The 16,134-nt window shown below is 45.2% G+C and overlaps 3 protein-coding genes across 4 annotated transcripts; all 3 read right to left on the bottom strand.

Annotated features, from left to right (window-relative positions):
- Positions 1–733: 733 nt before the first annotated feature.
- LOC137874941 (signal-regulatory protein beta-2-like) lies at positions 734–3,403 on the bottom strand. Of its 2 annotated transcripts, none has more exons than XM_068713919.1 (7): positions 3,313–3,403; positions 3,136–3,228; positions 2,713–3,057; positions 2,293–2,616; positions 1,298–1,429; positions 1,156–1,187; positions 734–1,053 (listed from the first exon to the last, which is right to left on the bottom strand). In XM_068713919.1, the coding sequence occupies exons 2-7, from the start codon at positions 3,176–3,178 to the stop codon at positions 877–879; spliced, it is 1,053 nt and encodes a 350-aa protein (XP_068570020.1). In that variant the 5' UTR covers positions 3,179–3,228; positions 3,313–3,403; the 3' UTR covers positions 734–876. The 2 variants fall into 2 exon arrangements, with proteins under 2 accessions (XP_068570020.1, XP_068570021.1); XM_068713920.1 differs by having other exon boundaries at positions 734–1,009.
- A 968-nt stretch (positions 3,404–4,371) lies between these two features.
- Positions 4,372–7,548, bottom strand: LOC137874940 (uncharacterized). The gene is made up of 5 exons (XM_068713918.1): positions 7,489–7,548; positions 6,654–7,358; positions 6,300–6,425; positions 6,169–6,212; positions 4,372–6,050 (listed from the first exon to the last, which is right to left on the bottom strand). The coding sequence occupies exons 1-5, from the start codon at positions 7,544–7,546 to the stop codon at positions 5,931–5,933; spliced, it is 1,053 nt and encodes a 350-aa protein (XP_068570019.1). The 5' UTR covers positions 7,547–7,548; the 3' UTR covers positions 4,372–5,930.
- Positions 7,549–8,934: 1,386 nt separating this feature from the next.
- Positions 8,935–15,441, bottom strand: LOC137874939 (immunoglobulin kappa light chain-like). The gene is made up of 4 exons (XM_068713917.1): positions 14,779–15,441; positions 9,640–9,765; positions 9,516–9,559; positions 8,935–9,387 (listed from the first exon to the last, which is right to left on the bottom strand). The coding sequence occupies exons 1-4, from the start codon at positions 15,407–15,409 to the stop codon at positions 9,268–9,270; spliced, it is 921 nt and encodes a 306-aa protein (XP_068570018.1). The 5' UTR covers positions 15,410–15,441; the 3' UTR covers positions 8,935–9,267.
- Between the last annotated feature and the right edge of the window lie 693 nt (positions 15,442–16,134).

Genomic DNA, 16,134 nt, shown 5'->3' with positions numbered 1-16,134 from the left:
AGTCAGAACAAGAGAATGCAGAGAGCTAGCTAGTTTGAAGGTTGTCCCCCCCCCCCCCCCCTTCTTAAATTTCTTGCGAGAAGAAGTTATAAATAGACCAGAGGGGATTTTTGAGCATGTTCTGCTTATGTCTGCATCCAATGCTGTATATTGTGATTTTTTTTATTTGAACGTCTTTACACTAAAGAAATAGAAAATATATAGTGCACTCACTCCATACTGGACTGGTGACAGACGGTTTAGAGGATACCGATCTTTCTTCTGTATTTCACTGACCCCCTATTACTTTTACAACTACTTTAGATGACTTGACCCAGCAGATGCCTTAATACAGCAGTCAAGACTCCTGACAAGCCAGTACACTGATGTTTCTACACTGGCTGAAACTTATAGCCCACCAGCTGATGACTGGACCTACCTCTTAGATCAAATGGGCCCATGTCCAGCCTCCCGTAACCTAGCCAACTCTGGCAGCCTTATGAGGGCCTCATTTCACTCCTGGCCAGAACCGGACTACAGCTGCCTCCAACACCCGGTGGTCGCTTGACTTGTAATCTTGCCAAATAGTTTACCCATTGATGTCAAAGAAAAGCAGGTCAAAGAGAACTGAGACGAATCAAATGCGTAAATTCAAAATAACATCACTTTTTCACGTTGGACAACTTCAGTAAAGCCTTTCAGTTATTTGTACAGAGGAAGCAGCCCCACCAATACATGTATGAAAGCACTTTATTATTTCCATGTGAAGATAGTATGTACAATAGTCCACTGACTGGCCTTACATTGCAGACATGAGGAAGTGCTAAGCTGACTTGTTCATATTTGTTTATGTACCGTTCAGTAAATATGCATTTGATAGCAGCAGTTCCTACTCCTTCAGTCTTCAATGTCCCTGGTTTGTCTGCATTGCAGAGATGAAACTTTTCGGTTCCTTTGACAGTGTCTGATGTCAGAATAAATTACAGAGTCTCCACTGTATTTCACTGTAGCTTGAGTGGGGGGGAAGCTTCTGGGGGCCAAACACACAGGTGCATAGATAAGTGCATCACCCGTCTGCGAGAAATGGGATTCAAATGATTACGGCTTGTTCTGAAAGATGGCCAGAGGATATCAAACATTAAAAATGACGCTGTAGGTGTTGAGATGAACTCTTACCTGGTGGCCTTCAGAAGACCCATCAGTTGCCTCTGAAGAAACAAAGAGATAACTACAGTCAACTCCAGTTACAGCAACATGTAACAGAATTTGGATCTGACTCTGCTGCAGACATACAGCCGATCAACATGGGTTTAAATACCTGAGGAATATTTTCTCCGACTCTTGCATAGTGTCCATATAAGGATGAGTGTCACGATCCCCAGAATGATGTTTGACAGCATCAGAGCAATAACTGCTGGACTCAGCTCAGCTGGTTTGGTGACAGCATTGTCTGGAGAGGAAATTAAACCAACAGTGATTGATATCATTTTACAAATAACTAGCTGTGCAAGCAGAGTTAACGTATCGTATCTAGCCATGCAAATATTTGATTTGGGATATCTGTCACCACCCAATACAGCAGCTTCTCATAAGATTAGACTCCATTCTCTCATCTCAAGTTGCTCATTAGGCTGTAAACAATGACCTGCATGCAGAAGGAAGTTGTTATCCAACATGTTCTGGCTCCAAAGGAACCCCAGAAATATTGGCCGTTGCCATTGGAGGCTAAATTGTTGTCAGATCGATAGCTGAAGAGTTCAGAGCTCGCTAACCTCAAAAACAATAACCTTGACCCAGTTAAATGATTCAGTTCCTTAACTTTAACAAACAGTTTTTATGGCCTAATCCTCACCATAATTTAACCATTTTATATTTGCCATAACCACAATCTGTCAATAAACTTAACAATACTAACCATGCATGAGTGGTGCAGAATGCAAAAACGTTGACTTTCGGGCTACAAATAACAATTCTTATTTTTAGTTTTTTTTTATGAATCTGCTGATTGTTTTTTAATGATTCAGTCTATAAAACGTGAGAAAACAGGGACAAATGTTTTGAATCTTTGATTGAAATATGACTTTGACCAATAAATCCATTATCGAAATTGTTGCAGATTGTTTTCATTGATTGACTTCAGTAACATCAACTAATCCTTTCAGCTCTAGCTGGCTTTGGACTTAATCTGGGCTTTCACAGCACTTTTTGATACTAAGCTAAAGAGTATCTGTGTTTATGATTCCTGTTATTTGCTATGAATTGGAAGTACTATGGACTAAAACTGTACGTGTAAAGGGACAGTTTCTGTCTTACTGTGAATATTAATCCTGGTCCCATTTCCAAACAGTGTCTGTCCACATGAAGTCACAAAACAGAAGTAGGTTCCAGCGTCATCGGAGCTAAGGTTCCTCATGAGATGGCTGTACAGGCAGGTAGTCCCTTCACTCTGACAGGTCTTCTCTCCAGAGGAGTAAATCATTTTTGGAGCAGAGTGATGAGTTTTCAGCCATGTGACACTAGTGTGTTCTGCTGCACAGCGGCCGGTTTGAACGGAACAGCTGAGAGACACAGAGTCTCCTGGCTGGACTGATTTAGACTCTGGCTGATGGACGCCAGAGTCACTCATCACGTTTGCACCTCGGGGAAGAAATCAAAGAATTTGGATCATTAGCATTATGTTCACATTACCTTAAGCATTTAAGCTGTGTTAACTGGAATACAGAGAATGAATACCTTTCAGCATCAAAAAGGTTCCTGTTCCAAATTGAATGTCTTTGAACTGCAAGACTCCGCAGAAGTATGTTCCAGCGTCTTCCCATGTCGTTGCAGATATGCTCAGATGACTGTTGATTCTGTCAAACTTGACTGAATAACGGAAATGAGATTCATCAGCAAATACAGTCTGGTTGTAGAAATAATTGAATGTCGCCACAAGCTGTAGTCCCTCGCCTGGTGTAAATTTGTACCACACTCTTTTTTTCAGTTCACTCTTTATGTGACATTCAATGGTCGCCGAGTCTCCGAGCTTCACTGTTTGGAACGCAACAGGCTGAGAGACGTCGCTTAGTTGTGCCACACCTGAAATATACAGACGGAGATGTGGTCAGCTTTGTGTTTGCCGGCACTCATGAAAAGGAGTGTATTTTTCTTACTTACTCAAAGACCAGAGCAGGAAAACGTTCACAAAGTGCAGCATCATCTTGTCAGTCTGTCCTCAGCAGTACGGCTTCTTCTCCACAGCAGTTCTGACTGAAGCAACAGCAGAAAAACAAATTCATCACTTGTCCTACATTCTGCCACATCCTTCAGGTCTGATAGGTTCGTCATCCTCACCTTGCAGAACATGGTTGGCTGGATGACATTGAGGCAAAAAAAACCGAGTCAAACCTTGGCCTGTTTTGTGATCTGTGTCAACAGAATGTATGTAGTTGATTGAATGGCAACACACACACATGTAAGTCAGGCAAAAATGGAAACTGCAATTTAGATGCATACTTGGAACAGAGGAGTTCTCAAACTGAAAGTGTGTTTACGTGCAAAAGGCTGGTAGGAAACAAATGTGGGTTTCTGGTGTGATTTCTGTCATTGGGTAAGTGGAGTTGAGAGAACGCAACTTGCTGACTCCTGTGTAGAAAAAGAAGCTTGTCATTTGGCTTCAAATTCAGAATTTCTTCTTCGCCAAAACAAGCGAACCAGGCAAACAAGCACTGCAGGACGGTTTTAAGGATGTTGTGTTGAGGGGTGCACCCAGGCGGCACCTGAAAAGTGAAGCCAATGCGGAAGTACCTTGAATTTGCATTCTTTCTACTGGCCATCAGGGGACGGCTCCTCTGGTTGCAAAAAACCAGTCTGGTTGTATAGAAGTCTATGATAAAATGACTCTACTCCTCACTTGATTATTACCTCAGTAAACATTGTAAACATCACTTTATCGTCTCAATCTCTAGTTTCAAGTCTTCTTCAATACAGCATGATGTTCATTTAGTACATTATGTTGTCATTTAAAGCAATTAGAGTGTGCTTTAGGACACACGGCTACCTTGTGATTGACAGGTCGCTACCATGGTGTTGTCTGCGTTCTTGTCTTACAACTTTAACCCTGTCATAGTGTGTTTTCAGTTGATGAAAGTTAATTGTAACATTTTCATCGCCTAAAAAAACCGAGATGGTGACGGCTAAAACCAAGATGGCGATGACCAAATGCTGAGCTCAAACCTGTGGGTGATGTCACAGTGACTACGTCCATCTCTTATATACAGTCAATGCACCTCATCTCTTCTCAACACATACAGAAGATGACGTCACCTCATGGCATGCCAGAAAGTAACTTTATATATAGTAAGACTCAAAGGCAGAAAGTTTTGCTTTTCAATCATCTGCATTTATTACCACTGCACAAAATTCAGTTCTTGAAGCAACTGGCAGTATTTCTTCATAACAGTTTACATTATGTCCAAAATTATTCTTACATCAGAATCATTTACATGTTTAACACTCAAAAAAGTGTGTGTGTGTGTGTGTGTGTGTGTGTGTGTGTGTGTGGTTTTTGAACACATTCGCCCACAACGGCATCATATTTTGATTCAAGTATTGCAAAATAGCTTGATCAGTGGACAGAAATACGTGTCATCATTTTTTTTCTCCATCTAAGCCCCGCCCACTTCAAACCCCTGAGAAGAGAACAGACAGAAAACTCTCATGTGAAATAACTGAAACTGTTGTAACTTTGTCACAGTTTGTCTAGGATTCGACTACTCATAGCAGCAAACTGATTAACAAAAGGGCCTTCAAATGCTGAAGCCAATGTTTCCACGTAAACATTCAGTTTATCTTAAAGACAATGCATGTTGACTCTGAAAACTTCAGATTGTAGGAATCAGTCCAGTTTTTTCCTATTTTGTGGTAAATGTCTTGACAACAAGTTCTCTCAAACACTCTAGACACCCATCCAGCATCAGTTTTGGACTTGTCAGGGACGACGTGTCAGGTTTTGCTCGTTACATGCATCCCATGTCTTTTAAAAATAAACTTCCGAAGTAGGTTTATTCAGTCTTAGGTTTACTTACGCAAAAAAACTACTTAGTTGGGTATGGGAAAAGATTGTGGTTTGGATTATAATAAGTACCTTTGTTATGTAAAATAACTATGATTGCTATGTAAAGGGTGTCAGTAAAGTACAGTAGTTAGGTAACAAAACTATGGTAAAATAAGTCAACGTTGACTTGGTTTAACACAGGACATGAACAGCAGTCTCCTGGGCGACAGTCCCGTGTTTCCTTGACCCATCCAACCTCATCTCCCTCACACCATACACACACTTTCTTGCTTTTTATAAAACGTCAGTTGCTCTGAGCATCTAATAATGACGCTGTGGTTGCGACTCACACTGCGGTGATACGGGGTATCAGACGACAAGAGACACTGACCAAGCGTCGGTATTTGACACGTTGGGCGTGAGAACAGGATGGTCTTGAAGATTTCTTGGCCAATGAGACGACGTTAAGGCTTTAACTTGCCTTGACTCATCGTTCTGACTCAGGTCATATTTCTGCTTTTAGTCCTGTAACTGTCCTCTCTCCGTCATACCTTCTCTCTGTCTTTTCCTTTCTGTTTCCACTTTTCATTTATGAAACAGCGTGAATTCATACATTTCTCTCTTTCATACAAGCATGAACATGAAGCAAATGTTGTAAATTTATTTTGCTATCTGATTTGCTAAAACATGACTTTGTTGGAGAACTGAACATTATAAACTTTTTCCTGTTCAATACAGTTAATTCAGTCCAAGCCAAAGCAAAATAAAGCCCTAAAGTAACAGTTTGAATCAACACATCTCTTAGGAAAGGAGTAACACTGGCTGCTTCAAGTCATAGTCACAAGAAAGACATAATGATAAGACGACCTCAGTGTCTCATGGGCTTGCTTGGAAACACTTAGAAGCATGTACACTTCTACTGCTTTATACTTGAGTACGTGCATTCAGTCTCTGCGGTGTTCCTTTGTCTTCTAGATCTGTTGACCCTGTGTTCCCTCACAACCGCGTAATGGATGTTTTCTTCATTTCGTTCACCCTGGTAACAAAATATAAACCACAATATTGTACTTGAGAGACATATAACAACTGTGTCCAGAAACATTGCTGTGCCTGAATGTTTGAACGGTAAAACAGTTAATCTGCACAACAAATACCTCTGCATTTGTTGTGGTGGGAGCTGAACATCTTGCAGGAGACTCTGAAAAAGAATGAAAAGTGCCCCGCACTATAAAACCAGGTTGAGTGAGCACACACTGTCAACCACAAAGAATAGTAGTTACAGTACCTGTACATTCACAGCGGTTTCTCTTGTTCATCATGCACAGTAAGAAAACCAGTACGACACTCAGGATGATAGTGAATGCTAAAGCTCCACTCAAGAAATACACCAAGACAAGAGAGTCCTCCTCATCTGTAGAGAGACAGACACCAGGAGACATTACAGAGCTTAAGTCTTAAGGGGAGATTCAACAGGTGAACAGGGTAAAAAGTTAACTAATAGATATCAACATGAATCTTCCCCAGCTGATTGATCCCAATAAGACAATATATATTTTTACATATATTCTATATTGCCTGTGGAAGTATCATACCGACTATATGAATATGAATAAATAACAAAACCTCTAAAGTCACTCACCCTCAAAGTCCACCTTGGTCCCGTCTCCAAACAGTATGTGTCCACACGAGGCAACAGCACAGTAGTAGGTCCCAGCATGAGACGGATTCAGGCTCTTCATCGGCAGGTTGTAGACACAGGTGTGTGTTTGTGTGTCTGGTTTCCTCTCACACTGATCAGTCCTGCCTCCATACGTATAAATGAGTAATGGATGAGATTCTTCAGAGTCTTTGAACCAGTAAACACTGTGTTGTCCATCACAGGTCCCAGTGTGAACTGTACAGTTCAGAGTCACAGAGCCTCCTGGCTGGATGGTCTCAGATGGTGACTGATGGACCAAAGCTGAGATGTTGAAACCTGAACCTTTTACAATGACAGTAGCACCCTCCATGAACTCCACGTCGACTGTAGTGCTACTTGCGCAGTAGTAAGTAGCTGAGTCGGAAATTTGCAGATCTGTTATGCTCAAGTGATTTTTACCGACTGCAGTGTCCAATGTGAAGCGTGGATTCTTGAATTCAGCATGAAAAGCTGCTTTTTTGTCGTACTTGTAGAAGGAAGAGATGTGCCGTGGTTTCTGTCCAAGAATCTGTTTATACCAGTAAAGCTTTGTTGCTAAAATGCCTTCATAGAAACATTGCAAAGTTAAGGTTTCCCCAGTTTGAAATGATAGAAAACTCTTCTCTTGATGAACAGATGAGGAGAAACTCAGATCGGTCGTCTGAACTGTAGTGATAGGAGAGACGAAGCAAATACACTTCATGATAACATGAATCAACGCATCAGAAGCAATGCCATGAGGAGTGGCCACACACTTTAAAAGATTCAAACTGCAATCACAAAAAACACAACTCACCCATTTTCCCCCAAAACAAACATGTCAGAAAGAAGACACACTTTGGAGATGTCATCATGTTCAAATTCTTTTGTTGAATGAGAACAATCTAGATCCCTTCTACACGTTTCACTCACAACACTGTTGATTGGCCAACAAAAAGTGACACTACATCCTATATAGGAAACTTGATCACATGTTCACTGCCACCTCTAGAGTCAAATTAGTGTTTTGAGCAACAGGTTCACATATTTTGAGTTTTAAATCACTGAAAAATAACTTATTTGTATAAAAATAAACACATCTGTGACGTGACAGTGCAGTTATAATCACTGTGTTTAATAGAAAGGTAACTAAACAGTATTTTTAGCAGTTCCATCCAAGCATCCACACTTGATACTATACTGATATAATTAGCTTTCTTTTCAAGCAGCAGTAGGGAGACATAACACTGTACTGTGTGCTACTCTTTGTTTTATATTAATCACAATAAAAAAATTATTAATCTAGGGCTGCACGAATAATTTAAATAAAATGACAATCAGGACTAATCCTGTATGAAAAAGCAAAATTCAATAAAACTTCCTTAATTGTGCTAAAACGTTTTCACGCCATCTTGAGGTGTTTTTTTCCTTTGTCGAAAAAGAGTTGATGGGCAAATAGCATGTGGAAACGCCTTTTTTCCAAAACCATTCTGACGTTGTGAACATTAACTCACATGACTCATCAGCTGTTTTTTCTGTCAGCATCTTTATGGATGTATATTTATATGTCTTTGTCACCAAACAACATGAAACATGACCAACACTAGCCGACATGAAGGACAATTCAAACTTGAGAAATCAAAACTAATTCATGAGGACCTCTCTTAATTTTTGCCAAGTGGACAAAACTACACAGCCTAGTTTTGCACCATTTTAAAAGTGATTTTAAAATTGGCTTGACAGTTGAATGAGAACAGGGCTGTTGTGAGGCCACAGCAGATCTATGGTCAAGGTGAACTATGGGATCATAGGACTCTGACAGTAACACAGTCTGATCCTTCAGACTGTGTTTCCCTCGAGGATCACGTAGGAACCAAAGCAGGCTCTTTTCACCTGCTGGGGTTTGGATGTGGACAAATGGGTTTTCATGATAATGATTTTATGCCGCCTTGCTGCAAAGAGAATGTCCTCTTGTGGGACAGAAAAGACAACTTCACTGAGCCTGTATTACTCCCAATTCTTAACTTAAGATCATAAAGTACAGCATCATGCTTTTAGGTCAATAAAAGAAACACCTTCTTGTGACGGAACAATTGAGTTTCACATCTTGTTGGTTTGGGTGAGGTCAACCACATTCTCTGCTATGTTTGAAGAAGCCCCTTAATTAAACATGCGCACACACATTGTTTCAAGCTATTCAAATATGTTTATTTTTTATCATTGATGACATGAATTTCACATACAAAAACCACCATATGATTTGGTTATAGAAAACAACGAGGATGAACACAGAAAGTATGAGATGATCTTGAAGCTAGAAGCATTTGAGTGACTTTTACAGGGTCGGTGAATCTGAGCTAAATATGCTGATTAAGACAAGAAAAAAATAAACAAGATACATGGTTTAAAGATAACCTGCTTCAGACCACACAGACAACAAATGAGTATCCTAAATATGCACATTAGCGAAGGATAGAAATATTTAATATTGGCTACGAAGAAGATATAAAATCCTATTTATTTCCAACTTGGATATAAATCTCCATTACACTTTAAAAAGGTCTTGCTCAAAAGTACAAATGTAATATGTCCAGTTCTACTGCTTCACGCTGTAGTACACACATTCACTCCAGGTCTGATCCCTCTGTCTTCTTGATCCGTTGTGCAGGTGGACACTTAAAGCCGCATAGTACAGGATTTCTGCGTTTTGGCAACCCTGGTAACAAACCATATATAATTTGATCATTAGTAGATTAAACAATATCCAGGAAACAATGCAATGTAAATTTAAAAAAGGTGTCTGAATGGTATTTTAGCAGTTAATTTAATTTAATTTATATTCACCTTTGCATTTGCTGTGGAGGGAGCTGGGAATCTTGCGTGAGACTCTGTAAAACAGAAAAAGCTTTTTTATTCAAAAGCCAAATTCAGTGAACACAAGCTGCCAGATACAAACAGCACTAGTTACCTGTGCTTTGGCAGCTGTTTGTCTTGTTCATCATGCACACTGATAGAGCCAGTAAAACACTCAGGATGGTGGTGAACGTCAAAGCTCCACTCAAGAGACACACCCAGACAAGAGAGTCCAGCTCACCTGCAGAGAGACAGACAGCAGAAACAAAAGTTACGAACGTAACTACGGTTCTATGAATCCTGGATGACCGCCAGAGGCAGTGTTTAACACTGGATATCTTCTTGGTCGCCAGCCATCTCAGCTCCGCCTGTGCCAGGGGTTGAAAAGGCGGCAAGCATAGGGTGTCCAACACCAAAGGTAGGTCCCATGCAGGGGCCCTTGGGGCGTTCGGGGGACGCAATCGCAGAGCCCCTCTTAGGAAGAGGGACACCAGTCTGTGGCTCCCCACTGTGTCATTGTTGACCATAGCATGTTGCCACGAAATAGCCGCCACGTATACCCTCAGGGTAGAGGGAGGCCGGCCCTTATCTAGGAGGGACTGCAGAAACTCAAGTACAGCAGGCACGGGGCACTGTACTGGGTCCTTGTTCCAAACTGCACACCATTCAGAAAACAGCCTCCATCTGTTTTCGTACTGCAGACGGGTAGATGGTGCTCTGGCATTCAGGATAGTTCTTCTGACTGGTCCTATGCAGCCAGTCAGCAGCCGGTCGGGCCCTCCAGCGGCCAGACCCATAGTTGGAGGCGGCTGGGATCGGGATGCCAAATCTGGCCTCCAAGTTGCGACAGGAGGTCCCTCCTGTCGGGGAGGCGCCAGGGTGTCCTGCAGCAGAGTCTGTGCAGTAGGGAGAACCAAGTCCTGGCTGGCCACAGGGGGGCCACTAGCAAGAGTCTGTGGCCCTGGTGAAGAACTCTGAGAAGCGTTGGCAAAATCAGAGGGAACAGTGGAAAGGCATAAAGAAGCCCGTCTGGCCACGTGTGAGCCAGGGCATCCTGACCCAGAGGACTGGTCCTCTCCGTCAGGGAGAACCAGTGGGGACAGTGGGTCGACGTCTCCGAGGCAAAGAGATCCACCTCGGCTCTGCCGAAGAGACCCCAGATGTTCTGTATCACGTCTGGATGAAGCCGCCACTCCCCCGCTGGAGGCTTGTGACGGGACAGGAAATCTGCAACCTGGTTCCGCTCTCCCGGCAGGTATATTGCCCGAAGGCTGGTAAGGCGAGGGGCTGCCCAAGTCAGAAGGGCACGGGATACCCGTAGTAACTCTAGGGATCTGGTACCCCCTTGATGGTTTATGTGGAACACAGCAGAGGTGTTGTCCGACCGGACAAGCACATGCTTTCCCCTCAAGTTTGGCAGAAAATGTTTGAGCGCTAGGTGCACAGCCCGTAGCTCTAGAACATTGACATGTTCCATGCGGTCTTGAGCAGACCACTGCCCTCGAGCAGTCCTGTTCTGCCACACTGCACCCCATCCTGAGAGGCAGGCATCTGTTGTGACCACCTCTCGGCGGAATGGGACCGAGCCCATGGGGACACCGTTTGCAAGATATGCTCTCTCCCTCCATGGGGATAGACTGAGTAGGCACTGTTTTCCCACTACTATTGCCCTGTGCCTGTGCCACTTGGCGTCCAAGTGAAGGCTGTTCAGCCATCTCTGCAGGGGGCGCAGTGACAGCAAGCCTAAGGGAACGACAGCTGAGGCAGCGGTCAGTTTGCCCAACAGGCGGAGAAAGAGAATGTAGGGCAACCGCCTGCCCCCTCGGAAGGAGGAGAGACTGTGGAGGATGTCGTCCACACGCTGGGGTGACGGGCAGGCCCTCATAGTGGCTGCATCCAGGGCCACACCAATGAAGGTTATGCTCTGGGAAGGGGTCAGGGAGCTCTTTTCCATGTTCACCTTGAGGCCCCACCGGGCCACGTGAGAGAGGAGGTGAGCAGTGTCCTGTGCTGCCTGAAGACGGGATGGTGCACAGATCAGCCAATCGTCCAAGTACGGCAATATTTTCATGCCCTGTGATTGCTGGGGGGAAAGGGCAGCAGCAACGCACCTTGTGAACACCCGTGGGGAGAGGGAGAGTCCGAATGGGAGCACCCTGAACTGGAAGTGACGGCCTTGAAAGGCGAAACGCAGAAACTGCCTGTGGTGAGGTACAATGGGAACGTGGAAATAGGCATCCTTCAGGTCGACAGACGTGAACCACTCTCCCCTGGAAACAGCCCGAAGGACGTCTGCTGTGCTCAGCATGTGAAATGGTAATACCTTCAGGAACTTGTTGAGTCCCCTCAGGTCTAGGACTGGGCGCAGTCCGCCGCCTTTCTTTTTTACGAGAAAGTAAGTTGAGTAGAACCCCCTGGGTTGTGACAGGGGGTCCACCCTCTCGATTGCATCCTTGGCCAGGAGCGCGGTTAACTCCTGGTAAAGGGCTAGGGATTTTGCCGGGTCGGTGACGCTGGTCATTTTGACCCGGCTGGAGGCTGGGGGCCGGCGTCGGAATTGAAGCTTGTACCCCTGGGTTAGGGTGGACACCACCCAGGGGTCTGAAGCATGAGCTGCCCAGTAGCTGATCTGCTGCTGAGAGAAAAAAACGACGGCCGACCCGAAGACATCATCTCCTGGCCCCCCTGCCTCTGGAGGCTCTGGGGGGGCGACTGTTAGTCCGCAAGTTCGGAGGTTGTCTGGGGGGGACATAAGTAGGGTTGTCTGGGTAGCGAGCTGGCCTCCCAGCGGGACGCTGAGGCCTGTGATGGCTACTGGTGTGAGCTGGGGGCTGAGCACGGCCTCGGGGGGCCGAAGTGGGACCCCTAGGTCTGCGGGGTGCGGGCATGTCTCTGCGAAGGCCAGAGAACTGCTGCCTGGTCTGGCTAGCTTCAACGGTCCGCTGAAGCGCCTGTATAGCAGATGCCCCGAACAGCTCACCAGGTTCTACTGGGACAGTACGGAGGGTTCTCCTACATGTCTCCGACAGGGGAGACTGCGCTAGCCAAACCTGGCGGCAAGTCTGGACCAGGGTGGACATCAGACGTCCAAGTTCCCTTGACATGAGCGCAAACGCCTGCAGTGAAGCATCACTGAGGCTGGTGGCGGAAGCGTCAAGAGTAGCTTGCTGCAGAGAAGGGTGAATTTTGCCGTAAATTTTGCCGCATCCTGCATGGCAGCCAGGGTTTGTCCATCTGATGTAAGACGGGACAGAGTCCCGGTGTCTCTCCAGCATGCATGCAGCTCCCTCAGATATTCTTCAGAGGGAGGAACAGAGAAAGTGGTGGGGGCGGGAACGCCCCTGAAGAAGGCACTCGCAGGCGGAGGTTCCGGCTGCTGTGTATCTAACTGCAGGCGTGCCAGTGCCATGCGAATGACAGACCCCATGGTGCTGTCGACTGCCCCCTCTGAAGAACTCTGAGCTGAAGAACGGGAGCCAGGCCCCGAAGCATGGGAGGGCCGCCCTTCACTGTACTCAGTAAAGAGATTGGCTGACGCTGCCAGTGAGATAACGTCCTCTTCTGGACCAAGCTCAGCCATGGATAGATCTGGTGCTTCAGACCCCCCTGCACTAGGGTGGAGGGTCAGGAGAAGCGACTTCATTTGAGCAAGCTCAGCAGTCAGCAGATCCACTCTAGAAGACAGCCTGCTGGGCTTAGCCCTCTTGGAGGGAGCCCCTGCAGCTTCTGTGGCTCGGCGTTTGGAATAGGTAGGTTGGGCTGGATTCAGCTGTCCTGACAGGGGGAGGTCGTCCTCATCCATCAGGTGTTCCACCTCGGCGAGCCTAGCAGCCCTTACTACTCGACGCATGATGCCACAGTTCATGCACGAGTTCTCCGAGAGGCCCTCCCTCAGATGCTCGAGGCCAAGGCAAGAGGGGCAGAGGTCATGGCCGTCCTCTGGCTGAAGAGGAGCAATACAGGTCCTACAGCCGGGAGAGTTAAACATGGCCGCAATTCTGGAGGAACCCTTGTTCCACTAGTTGGTGTGGGCTGCGAAGTCAGTTTTGAGCGGGAGCGCTCTGCTGCCGGGAACAGGCAGGGGACAGTCAGTGAGAGGGGAGTGAGGACGCTCTCCACTAGGACAGTCGGCGCAGATATTGGTGTCCCACCAGTTAGCCTGAGCGAGAGCACTCTGCCACTGTGGAAACAGGCAAAAGAAAAAACAGTCCTTATAGTGAGAGGGGAGCGAGGACACTCTCTTCACTAGGATATTTGCTGCAGATATTGGTGTCCCACCAGTTTGCTTGAGCGAGAGCACTCTGCCACTGTGGAAACAGGCCAAAGAAAAAACAGTCCTTACAGTGAGAGGGGAGCGAGGACACTCTCTTCACTCGGACAGTTGTTGCAGATATTGGTGTTCCACCAGTTAGCCTGAGCGAGAGCACTCCGCCACTGTGGAAACAGGCCAAAGAAAAAACAGTCCTTATAGTGAGAGGGGAGCGAGGACACTCTCTTCACTTGGACAGTTGCTGTAACTATTGGTGTCCCACCAGTTAGCCTGAGCGAGAGCACTCTGCTAACTTTGATAGCCGTAATGTTTACAAAAACAATGGACACCATCCGAGTATTACCGTAGTCTAGTTAGCACCAAGTTAGCCGGAGCGAGGGTGCTCCGTTAACTGTGAAGGGCGGCCCGACAGCGTAACTCTACGCTCCCACTCGCCGCCGTTGGATTAGCTAGAGCGGAAGTGCTCTGCCACCCGTGGAAAAAACGAACAATGGTTATAGAAACAATGTTAATCGATGTCACCGATTGTTGTCTTTGTGATTTAGGTGGCCCGTATCAGACTGAGTCCGGGGCCGAACGGAGAAACACGCCGTTCCCTCTTAAGAGGGACAGCTTGTCGCAGCCTCTGGAGGGCGAAGATCCGCAACTCCGACCGGTGGTCACAAGGCTACCGCGACAAACTCTAATGTGTCTTGATCATAGACAGTTCATTTTCACTTTAAGCTTCTACTACCATGGTAACTAGCCTGCGTAGCGAGAAGATGAAAAAGGACTGATCTCAGGATGACACCGGAACTTATAGACGACGGGGGTCATCCGAGGTCACAGGTGACTTTGTTGATATAAAGACTCGACCTGCGCATGCGCGAGACAGAAGATATCCAGTGTTAAACATTGCCTCTGGCGGTCAGTAAGGATGAAATAGAACATGTCGCTTTTAAGCACCAATGAGACGCAACAACCTCGGCTGAACAAGTCACTCACCCTCAAAGTCCAGCTTGGTCCCGTCTCCAAACAGTATGTGTCCACACGAGGCAACAGCACAGTAGTAGGTCCCAGCATGAGACGGATTCAGGCTCTTCATCGGCAGGTTGTAGACACAGCTGTGTGTTTGTGTGTCTGGTTTCCTCTCACACTGATCAGTCCTGTCTCCATCAGTGTAAATGAGTCCTGGATGAGATTCTTCAGAGTCTTTGAACCAGTAAACGCTGTGTTGTCCATCACAGGTCCCAGTGTGAACTGTACAGTTAAGAGTCACAGAGTCTCCTGGCTGGATGGTCTCAGATGGTGACTGATGGACAGAAGTTGGGATTTTCAAACCTGCACCTTTTACGCTGACAACAGTGCCCTCAGCAAAAGTCAACACAAATGTAGTGCTTGTTGCACAGTAGTAAGTTGCTGAGTCTGAAATTTGCAGATCAAAAATTGTCAAGTCATTTATACTGTTTCCAGTATCCAGCTTGAAGCGTGAATTGTTCTTGAATTCATGATAAAAAGTGGATTCTGTATTATACATATAGGCGGTGGAGATCAGCTTTAGTTTCTGTCCCAGCGTTTGCTTATACCAGTAAAGCCATACTGGATCATCACTCTTATAGATGCATCGCAAAGTCATTTTGTCTCCAACATTAACTGATACAAAACCACTCTCTTGACGCACAGATGAGGACAATTGAGAAAATTGACAAAAAAACAACAATCAGTCGCATGAGCTGAAGTGAAATGAGAGACAAAATAAAAACACAATTATTTCTTATACATTATATATATAATGTGTGTTTATATATATATATATATATATATATAAAGATAAGCATTTCCATGAAAAGTTAGAAACACAAAAACACAACTCACCCATTTTCCACAACAACAACCATGTCACATAGGAGGCAAACCTTGGAGATGTCATTGTGTTCAAATTCTTGTGTTGAATGAAGAGAATCTAATACTTTCTCCACTCTTTAGAGACAAGACTGTGTTTGACTGGCCAACCTGATGTGACACCGTGCTGTACGTCCTACTTAGGAAACCTGATCACACGCTCACTTCCATCTATAGAGTCAAGTTTGGTTCATGAAAAGATTCACATGGTGAGAGAGGAACATGTAGAAATCAATGGCTCTGTATCTTGGTATTACATACAAATTTAGGGAAAAATAGATCACAGGTATATATAGTAATGTACACTAGCAATGACTTACAGTGGAGTCTAATTTGGCTCAACATCTTCATCATTAGCTGATACAGACACATTTAGGACTGATAATTTACCTGTTAAAAAACCACGTCGACATCCTGCTGAAAACCACAGCTGCTGCACTGACAGAGATACGAAGATAA

This window comes from Cebidichthys violaceus, unplaced genomic scaffold, assembly GCF_023349555.1.
Source record: "Cebidichthys violaceus isolate CVI_PGR_0920_01 unplaced genomic scaffold, fCebVio1.0.p SCAF_19, whole genome shotgun sequence".
Lineage (NCBI taxonomy): Eukaryota > Metazoa > Chordata > Actinopteri > Perciformes > Stichaeidae > Cebidichthys > Cebidichthys violaceus.
Note: the sequence above shows the minus strand (reverse complement) of the source record. Positions and strands in the feature narration are given on the sequence as shown.

Bases quoted from the DNA above. Each gene is read 5' to 3' on its own strand.
- LOC137874941 (XM_068713919.1), bottom strand. From the start codon at position 3,178: ATGATGCTGCACTTTGTGAACGTTTTCCTGCTCTGGTCTTTGA. The intron at 3,058-3,135 runs GTAAGTAAGAAA...TGTATATTTCAG, and splicing joins TTTCCTGCTCTGGTCTTTGA to GTGTGGCACAACTAAGCGAC. The intron at 2,617-2,712 runs GTATTCATTCTC...TTCTTCCCCGAG, and splicing joins AACCTTTTTGATGCTGAAAG to GTGCAAACGTGATGAGTGAC.
- LOC137874940 (XM_068713918.1), bottom strand. From the start codon at position 7,546: ATGATGACATCTCCAAAGTGTGTCTTCTTTCTGACATGTTTGTTTTGG. The intron at 6,426-6,653 runs GTGAGTGACTTT...GTCTCTCTACAG, and splicing joins GACCAAGGTGGACTTTGAGG to ATGAGGAGGACTCTCTTGTC. The intron at 6,213-6,299 runs GTACTGTAACTA...ATTCTTTTTCAG, and splicing joins AAACCGCTGTGAATGTACAG to AGTCTCCTGCAAGATGTTCA.
- LOC137874939 (XM_068713917.1), bottom strand. From the start codon at position 15,409: ATGACTTTGCGATGCATCTATAAGAGTGATGATCCAGTATGGCTTTAC. The intron at 9,766-14,778 runs GTGAGTGACTTG...GTCTCTCTGCAG, and splicing joins GACCAAGCTGGACTTTGAGG to GTGAGCTGGACTCTCTTGTC. The intron at 9,560-9,639 runs GTAACTAGTGCT...TCTGTTTTACAG, and splicing joins AAACAGCTGCCAAAGCACAG to AGTCTCACGCAAGATTCCCA.